The sequence below is a fragment of the Lotus japonicus genome, chromosome 1, assembly GCF_012489685.1.
Source record: "Lotus japonicus ecotype B-129 chromosome 1, LjGifu_v1.2".
In the NCBI taxonomy this organism is placed as follows: Eukaryota; Viridiplantae; Streptophyta; class Magnoliopsida; order Fabales; family Fabaceae; genus Lotus; species Lotus japonicus.
This window is the reverse complement of record NC_080041.1, coordinates 75,009,310-75,019,553: the sequence shown is the minus strand read 5'-3', so window position 1 is coordinate 75,019,553 and position 10,244 is coordinate 75,009,310. Positions and strand designations below refer to the sequence as shown.

The following is a 10,244-nucleotide window of genomic DNA, read 5'->3' as shown; positions in this document are numbered from 1 at the left end:
TCAGTTTAAATAAGATATATATTAAATTTTGCACTTGTACTAATGATGCAGCTTGTAGCCTAGTGGGAAGGATGTTGCCCATTATGCTCTAGGTCTTGGGTTCAAATCCCACATTTGGCATTTTCATATTTCTCTTCTCATTTCCACGTCAGCAGCTTGTGGGCCCACTTGATGAGGTGGCAAAGGTCCACGTCAGCTCCGTTTGCTGACTCATATATTTTTTAACGGAAGTTGACGACAGGGGCTTATCACTATATATTATTTTCTCATTAGGGGCTTATTCCCAAGAAAAATTTTTGTAGGGGCTTAAACCAAAGGACCCCTATTTTATAGGGGCCCCAACATATTTAAGCCAAATATTTTTGTAAAAGTTGTAGTGTGCCAAAAGGACAATAACCCACATGAGCTTGATCCGTGTCTGCTGATTGGAATTGGAACGGAAGCCTTGAATCATGGTCAATTACCAAACCCCCCATATCCCTGTTTTTATTTCTTGTTGTGTCACCAGTTCATGTGCAACCGCGTTCTGATAAATTAATAATAATAATTCACATTCACCTCTGCATCACAATCACAATGCTCTTCCTCCTCACACCCATCACTGATTTTCCAAACATTCCAATCTTCAAACGTTGTTGATTCCTTCCATTGTTGATCACTCACACACACACTCTCTCTCTCTCTCTCTCTCTCTCTCTCTCTCTTTCTCTTTCTCTCTCTACCCAAAACCATTGATTCGATCTGAATCTGTGTACTCTGCTCTCACAAATCGCAAACCCCCTTTACTCAATTTCCTCCCTTTTTCACTCCTGTCTGCTTTTGGGTGGGTAAAGTTGTTATTTTCGTTTCTGGGTCTGTCTGATTCTACTTTTTTTTCCCGATAATCTGTCGTTTGTTGTCTGATTCCGTTTCTGACGTTTTGTGTTTCTATTTGTTTCGGTTTTTTCAGGTATTCAGCAAAGACAAAGATGGGTGAGGGAGAACGTTTCCAGCTGGGGACTGTTGGCGCCTTGAGTCTTTCTGTGGTGTCATCAGTGTCCATTGTGATTTGCAATAAAGCTCTCATGAGCTCACTCCATTTCATTTTTGGTAAATTCATATTTTTCTTTGTTGGCTATTTTGTGTATGTACCTGTCTTTTACTATCAGATTTGTTCTGTTAGCTTCAAGAAGTCTTGTCTTGTGTTGTGTGATTTGTTATGTTATTAGAATTGAAGGTTTTGAAACATAGCCCTCCATTCCCTCTTGTATGTTTTGTTGGAGATTGCTCCATTGTACTTGCTGCTACCCTATTCTGTGCAGCTATGTTGTGCCAGTTGTCTAGGCAAAGTGCTCACATGAATGAACTTTAGGTGGGAATTTTGTAATGAAAACTACGTTATACTTGCTTGGTTAAACATGAACATGACTAGGTAAAAATTAAAAATGACTTCATTTTCACTCTTGGTTAACAATCATTTTCCCTCAACTAAACCAACCACACCTTAGTAAAATTAGAGGCAATGATTGGAGATTGGATTTGTCGAATTTTACAATTTCTCCTTTGGCTTTACTGCTGGAATTTAATTTCCTAGATACTATTCATGGAAATGTGACTCAATTTGTCAGTATCCCTTTTTTCTAATTAAATACTGTCTCGTTGAAAATATAAATCGTTGTCGTATTCGTTATTTGCTACCGAGTTGAGGACTTTGTCCTCCTTCCCCAAATTAATATTGCAATTAAGTGATGTGAATGATATATAAGTTGCATCATAAAGAATAATTAGTGATTCGATTTTCGGAAGTGCCTGAACATTAGACATCGCTTAACATAGTTCACTTATTAGTTTACCAATTTTCAGTCCTAATCATGAAGAAGGGAAAATTATCACCTCGGAAGTGGGGTGTATGCTGGTTTGGGTTATTTCAATGATATATGCAAACTTGAGCTCCCCATTTACATTCAAATTAATTGTATATTAGTTACATACTTACATGACATGTTTTTGAAAATTGTCTTCTGGTCATGCAGCTACAACTTTGACAAGCTGGCATCTGCTTGTCACATTTTGTTCCCTTCATGTAGCGCTTAGAATGAGATTCTTTGAGCACAAACCTTTTGAGCAGAAAGCTGTAATGGGATTCGGGATTTTAAATGGAATCTCAATTGGTCTTTTAAATTTGAGCCTGGGGTTCAATTCTGTTGGCTTCTATCAAGTATGGTTGTTGTTGTGAACTTGTGATTCTGTTTTTCTCATGTGTTAATTTGATTTTTGTTGACTTTGAATGCCTCTGATGTTTCTACTCAGATGACTAAGCTGGCAATCATTCCTTGTACTGTACTGTTGGAGACCATTTTCCTCGGGAAGAGATTCAGGTTCCATTTAGCTTCCTATCAATTCAATGGTTTTTATGAATGGTTTTCAATATATACGATATATCTTGTAATTAATTACACAAAGGTCCATGAAAGAATTGTCTTATTGTACTACCTTTTGTTTTCTTTTTGTTCTTCCTGTTCTCTCTCTCTCTCTCTCTCTCTCTCTCCCCAGCTCATTGCTTTGACCTGAAGTATCAACGTATCCTGTAGTCACGCAGCCGTGCTCATTTTTACTGTCATACCATACCTTTAAGTGTTTCCATTAATTGTAAACTATATTAATTATCTTTTCATTCTCATTGCAGTAAAAGAATTCAATTTGCCCTATCTACCCTCCTTTTGGGTGTTGGGATTGCAACTGTCACTGATTTGCAGCTTAATGCTCTGGGCTCTTTCTTATCTTTCTTGGCGGTGATTACAACATGTGTTGCTCAGATTGTATCCTTAAAATAACAAATTGTTCCTATTAGCACCTAAACTTTTTAGCAGTAATGTGAGATAAGTTTTGTGATAGATTGAAAAGAAGTGGGGCCCATTTTTGAACTTGTTCCTCAATGCACTATTTCTTAAATCTTAGCCATGTGAAATGGTTCTTGAAGATATTATGCTGCTAACTATGTAGAGAAAGAAATATCATGCTTTTCCCTGGGGATAAACTTCTGCAGGGAGTAAGGTACATGGACTAGGTGAAGAACTAATGATATTCCTAAATTTGTATTTTTAGGTTTTCTTGTGTGAAATGAAGGACCCCCACCCTCCCCTTCATTTTTGCCTGGAAGCTCTCTTGTCACTTTGCGTATGTTTGGATGAGTCCAGTTTCTTTATCTAGATGCTGATTTTCATGTTATGTCATCTGAACATAGTTAGTAGACATATGTCTTTTTATTGCATGCAAAAGCTTTACAATGATGATTGTCTGATTTTTTTCATGGCCGATCAACCTTTTCTTTTTGTCTTATCCTTAATCAGCTGCTTTCAGATGACTAATACTATCCAGAAGAAGTATAAGGTTTCTTCCACCCAGCTTCTGTATCAATCATGTCCATATCAAGCAGCAACCCTGTTAATCTGTGGTCCATATCTGGATAAACTTTTGACAAACCTGAATGTATTCGCTTTCAAGTACACAACTCAAGTGACGGTAAGAGTTAAAAAGTTTTCTTTATCTTTTTTCTTTTTGGCCCCAGCTCCTTGCTTTCTCTTACATTTTCTTCTTTTCTTCTTTGTGTGTCACAGGCATTCATAGTTCTTTCCTGCCTTATCTCCATCTCTGTCAATTTTAGTACATTTCTTGTTATTGGAAAGACATCTCCAGTCACCTATCAGGTTCTTGGACACCTCAAGACATGCCTCGTATTGGCATTTGGTTATATTTTACTCCGCGACCCATTCAGCTGGAGAAACATACTGGGTATTTTGGTAGCCATGATTGGAATGATTCTATATTCTTACTATTGTTCTCTTGAAAGTCAGCAAAAAGCAGTTGAAGCTGCAGCACAAGCATCCCAGGTTTGTTTTACCCAACTAAATTAGCTTATCTTTCCTCATAATCTATTCTGACACCCAGAAGCTACTCATAGAAGTTTCCTCCAAATTTGATTTTGGCTTCCAAACATGCACGAACTTTACGTGTCTTGAGTCTTTGCTTTATTAATTACTACATGAACGGTTTGTGATCCCGTTTCTTGTTGATGTTTACAGGCAAGAGAAGCAGAATCTGATCCTCTCATTAGTGTGGAAAATGGAAGTGGAGTTGCGAGCGACTCAGTTGGACAAAAGTCCACTGTATGGAGCAAAGACAGAGACTAGTAAGCTTATGGGATTTGTTAAATTATTGTCAAGAACCGTTATAGTCCTTATAGAGGGTGAACACCCATAATCCTTATGGAATTAGGAAGTGTTGCCAAACGCAAGTGAGCCTCATTTGTTTTTCTAGGTAGCATTATTCTAGTATTTCATTAATCATTTGCCAACCAGGAACCAGCAGTAGTAGGGAGGGGAACAATTACATATTTACATGGTCATGTCGTAATTCTATTGGCCACAAATATGCCTAATAGTAACTAACATTTCATGGTGATGTTTTTACATAATGTTACATTTATAATTTGATATACATATTTAAACTTTTTTCTCTCTCATGAGTAACAGCATATCATAACCATCTACTGTTGGGAAGCCAGAGAAAGAAGGTGAAAGAAATGACAATGTTTTATCAAAAAAGAATTGAACAATTAACTCTCAAACTAACAATTGTGCAGAAGGCTCTCTCTAATCTGATTTACCCATATATATATATAGCTAATGCCCTTCTGCTACTAACCAACTACCTTAACAACGTCTAACTACTATAAAAGCCCCTAACTAATTTTCCCTTCTCTTACATCCTAACATCTACTGGTAATTCTCTGTCCTTCTCTTTCTCTCTGATTTAGTTATCTCTCTAATTTATTCATATATCACAAAGTGCTAATTTCTTCTATGTAAATAGAGATTTTTCAGAAATAATTATGATCTGAGCTCTATTTATCATAAAAGGCACAGTTCCTAATGTCCAGCAATCAAGCTGGACATTAGGAACTGAAAAAGAATAAACTCTCAAACATTTGTTAATATTCAAATCTGCCTCAAGAAGAATAATTGTGCACTTGTCATATATTCTGCTTTTGCAATACTTATTGCAAAGATATTTTGCTTCTTGTTTCTTTGAGTCACAACATTGCCCCCACAGTTTGATGCAATAACTAGTTGCTAATTTTGCTTCTTCTACAAAACCTGCTCAATTTGCATGGGCATAGCATTCAAACCCTCAGTCATTATTATTTTTTGAATGGCATTCCCTTGGCATGAATCCTTTTTAAGTAACCAAGGATCTGATTTATAGCTTCTGAATGTCTCTTAGTAGGAGAATACTTTAACAGACACACTACACTTTGATTGTGAGCAATGTCAGGTCAAGTGAGATGCAAGCAGATTATTTTTCCCTCTCCAAAGAAGGATCTTCTTCATTAATTGTGTTTCTATTGTCTATCTTGGATACTATTCTATTGAAAAAATATTCTCTTTGGACAGACTACCCAATTTTAAAATGTCTTTGTCGTGGTGGAAGTCTTTTATGGTTATGGTGGAAGTTGTCTAAAGGAAAAAATGGGCCTTCATGTTTTTATTTTATATTTGGGCTCAATTATGTGGCACTTTACTTGCTTAATCGTGACACGTTTCTGAATAGAAGAATAATACTCCTAATGTCATGGTCATTGGCATATTCTCCTGATGTGCTGTAACAGTCACACAGATGCTCCTTGTACAAGCTTGCACGTAGATACACTGCTTGACTACGTTCACTTCACTTGGCCATTTACACACGGTTTACACTTGTCCCTCGTAACTCCTTTATGGCTTAATAGCACTTTTGGTCCCCCACGAACACGTTTTGTGCAAAATAAGTCCCTAAACTTTAAAAATAGCATTCTTGATCCCAAACGTTATACTCCGTTAACAGTTTTGGTCCCTCCTCACTTTTCCATCCAAAAACTGACGTTTTCTGGATTTTCCAGAAAATTCAATCACTTCTTCATCTTCTTCATACAACCTACCATCATCTTCATCATATTCTTCAAACCCATCACTCTCACCTCATAAATTTGGAAACTTTTTGCATTACCCTCATATCCAACATATTCAGACTCTCTCTCGATCTCTCTTTCTCATCACATCCTCTTCTCCTTCCTCCAATAGCAGCCACGTAAAAAAAAAAATCGAAGCTCCAAACCGAAAGTTTCCTCTTCTCCTTCAAAGCTCCTCCTCTTCCACGCTGTCGGCTACCACCCTGCTCCTTTTCCTCCTTCTTCCAACAAACCCATCAGCAGAGAGAGATTTCAAAGACGAAATTTCATAGAATCCTCAGATCTACCATTCTAGAAACCTTTCAGCAGAGATGGTACGAAGGTTTCGTTGGCTATTCATGGTGGTGGGATGAGATTGTGAGGAAGGTTTCAATCTGGGTTTTCATTGCTTATGGGTTTCGAAGCTGGAGCAAGGTTGAAACTTGAATGTCACCCACGTTAGCAAGCATCGTGGGTTTCATTGCTTATGGGTTTCTCACTCTGCAATCTATTTCTCTCTGATTTCTTCTCCTCTTGGGTTTTACTGCATTTCCATTAAATTGATTCTGGGTTCTGTTGTTGAGAAATTTCTAATTTTATCACCAGATTTGGGGGAAAAGGATTTTCAGTGATGGGGTTGGGGTAACGTTTTTTATGGGGGTTGGTTGAGATTGGGAGATGTGGTTTTGATAGCGAGTTGGGAAAAGCTTCATGAATGCCAAAGATTTTGCTGGGTTTTTTTGGTTACATATGAAGAAGATTTTGCTGGGTTTGTTGTTTCAAAAAAATATCTATTTTAATTTTTTTTTAAAATCCAGGTAAGCATAAACTGTTAGTTTTCTAACGGAATAGGGAAAAGGGATCAAAACTGTTAACGAAGTATAACGTTTGGGATCAAGAATGCTATTTTTAAAGTTTAGGGACTCATTTTGCACAAAACGCATTCGTGGGGGACCAAAAGTGCTATTAAGCCCTCCTTTATTCACTATATTAAGAATTATTATTAAAAAGCAAAATAAATTCATTTAATTTCAACTTTTTTTTCCCAAGATACCCTAGGACCGCTATTCATTGAACTAATCTCTAAAGATCTAAGATCATGTTAAGTGAGTAAATATGTAATATATAAATAAGTTATGTTAAATTATTTTATTTTTTTATTAAGATTGTCGTTTATGAACAATATTTTATTTGTTCTCTTAATTTCTTTTCTCTTTACTTTATGTTTGCAACTAGAAATAATACCCGTGCGTTGCACGGGTTGATTTATAATATTTTTAAAATTATATATAATTATTATAGTTTTAGTAAATATAAATATAAAATATGTTTAATTATAAAATATAATAAATTAAATAATAATGGAGGTGAGACATTCATTGAATAGAATTAGAGTTCTCTAGATCTAAATAATTAATATTACTCAAATTAATAATTGATATTTAAAAAAAATATTGAAACGCAATAAAAATGAGAACAATCTTCTCATTTAGATTTACATTGGATCACAACAAACCCTATCTGTTGTTCTCTACCACACCCTTGATTTACCAAAAAGTTCGTCACAGTGTTTCCCTCACGCAATACATGCACCACACCAACACACTGAATTACAAAAATCAGATGATCTATATAATTAAATACATTTTTCAATTTCCATGACCTCCTATCTCCCCTAGACACACACCCAACCACTAAGGAGGAATCACTCTCAACCAGCACATTTGAAAATTTAAATTGCTGGAAAAATAACAAAGCATGTAACACTACTTGAACCTTCGTCAAAAGCTCACAACATTCTAGTTCATTTTGCAAAGTAACCTAACACCTCCTCCTTAATCCCACAAAACCCCGCCAATACCACTTACCATTGGGTTCCCTTTCGACGCCTCATCCACATTAAAATTCAAAATAGTGGCTGGCGCTCCCAATACACTGTTCGTGGCATCTTAGTGGCTGGCGGTTGCTCCCAATACACTGTTCGTGGCATCTTTTGTTTTCGTGGCCATTCGATACGCTCAAAGCCTCAACTGTTCCAAATCATATGGACAATCATTCCACTTCCCCTTGACCCACCAAACACACAAACCAAGCAATAGTCTCATATATGTTCAACACAAACAACTTTATTATTAAATACGCATGCATTTCTCTGTAGTAATTGATATTAAATAATTAGCACTGAAGTAGACTTAAAATTTTATTCATTTAAAAAATATAGAAAATCATTATGTGAATTTGAAATATATGAAATCAAGTAATAAATTTTAATATCTTAAATAAGTTATAAAGACATATTTTTTACACATTATATCCACAATAAATTAATTTTAACTTTTAAAATTATAATAAGAAATGATTTTATTAGTGTAAAGAATTATTTCTTAAATTTAAACTTATTCAACTTTGGTCATAGTTATTTTACTCCGTTATTCTTTTTCAAGTAATTTCTACTAATATATAATAGATCAAATATTATTTTTAAAGAATTTTTTCAACGAATACACACATATTATAGTTAATGGTAAATACCTATAGGGCGCCACTTTTTTATTTAAAGACAACATTTTCTTAATTATTTTTTAATAAATATTTTTTTATTATAATTAATTTTAACTCTCAATATTTTTTTGTGTATCAAGATATTACATAGTTTTATTTTAACTTTCTCCCCTTCAATTTATGATTGATAATTAATATTCTAACATTTTTTAATTAATACTTATAAATATTTTTTTATAAGTAACTGAAATTTATAATTAATAGTTAATACAATTAAAAAAACGGGAGTTTTTTATTATTTAATATATTTTCTATTTTTACTATTTAATGTATAGTACAGCCATATGATTTAATGTAGTTTTTTTATAGTTGATGATTGTTTTCTTGAAATAAAGAAATAATAAATGGGTAATGTAAAAAAAACTCAAAATTTAGTTTATAATTTTATTATTTAGTATATGTAGCTAAATTAATCTTTATATTTAATTTATTCAATAAAAAATTTAATTCAAAGGTTACATTATATTGGTATGTGTAAAGTCAAAAAATAAAAAGATTGACATGTTTCAAAAGTTACATTATATTGAATGTTAAATAGAAATTTAATTTGGTTAACTTCATTGTTTAATGTATTTAATACTTATAGCTCAAGTGAGCTTTACATATATATATAGATGTGAACGGACTTTTCTTCTAATTTATAAAAAGGGTTATTATCACTTTTTTATTTTGCATTGTGTACTAATGTGTATTTACATTAGTGTTGACGATATTTATACATACAAGCAAACACCTAATCGTCATTTCATTTTTCTCTCATCAACCTCTAACATTTTCGCATGATACTCTCGTGGTCTTTACCACCCTGTATCATTCACCACCATCATGTACCTTCCACCACCACCCCCATAAGATACCATCATACACCTTCCATCATCATCACGACATAGAATACTCGCCACCACTATTTGGTATTTTCCTGCACGACAACCGCCACTATAAACACTTAGTCTCCACCATGGCCACTTCTGCCATAGGACACCCTCCACCTCCCACCATTGCTTGATACCCTGCATCATCGTCGTGTGACAACTCCCACCACAACCACAATAGATAAATTTTACTTCACCTAGTAGCTAGCCTTCAATATCACCATCACCACCAATATTGATATATACATTCCACCACCATTGTTGTCACCACTCGTCTTCCACCACAAACTAACACATTCCACTATCACCATTAACACGCTTTATTGTCGCCGCACCCTCTATTGCTATCTACGCACTACCATATCGAGTGACAGCGATATTTGCAGAAGATGTTAGATAGTGGTGTACAGTCATAAAGTTATTATCATAAAAAATTAAAACTAGAATCATAAAAGTGGAAACTAATTTTTATGTTCAAAATTTTTAAACTACACCTAAACCTTTGAAAAGGACCTTAATTATGTATTTCTATTTAGAAGAGAAAGAACAAGCCACTTCCCATTAGAATATCGTTGATTTTCGCTGTCAATGTAAACGCTGTGTTGGTGAGTAATTTGTAAGTACATCTGTAAGCGATATGAAATCTTAAAGGCATGCCTTGACTCAGACCGAAGCCGAACTCACTCAAACTTCAGAAGAGAATTAGAAGGGAAAGGAAAGAATGACATGACATGACGATTTTCTTAATTAAGTAAATTAAAGTAATTATAATGGAAATGATCATTCTTACTATTGTTTGTCAACTATCGTTTTATGGTGTTAGAAACATAGTTATCTTTCATTTA

The 10,244-nt window shown here is 34.5% G+C and overlaps 1 protein-coding gene across 2 annotated transcripts; it reads left to right on the top strand.

Moving 5' to 3' along the window:
• The first annotated feature begins 464 nt into the window (after positions 1–464).
• LOC130710474 (UDP-xylose transporter 3-like) lies at positions 465–4,496 on the top strand. 2 transcript variants are annotated; one of them, XM_057559768.1, is made up of 8 exons: positions 465–852; positions 950–1,089; positions 2,013–2,197; positions 2,290–2,357; positions 2,666–2,798; positions 3,340–3,501; positions 3,597–3,869; positions 4,062–4,496. In XM_057559768.1, exons 2-8 carry the CDS (start codon positions 969–971, stop codon positions 4,167–4,169), a joined length of 1,050 nt encoding a protein of 349 aa, XP_057415751.1. In that variant the 5' UTR covers positions 465–852; positions 950–968; the 3' UTR covers positions 4,170–4,496. The 2 variants fall into 2 exon arrangements, with proteins under 2 accessions (XP_057415751.1, XP_057415743.1); XM_057559760.1 differs by having other exon boundaries at positions 467–823.
• Positions 4,497–10,244: the final 5,748 nt, after the last annotated feature.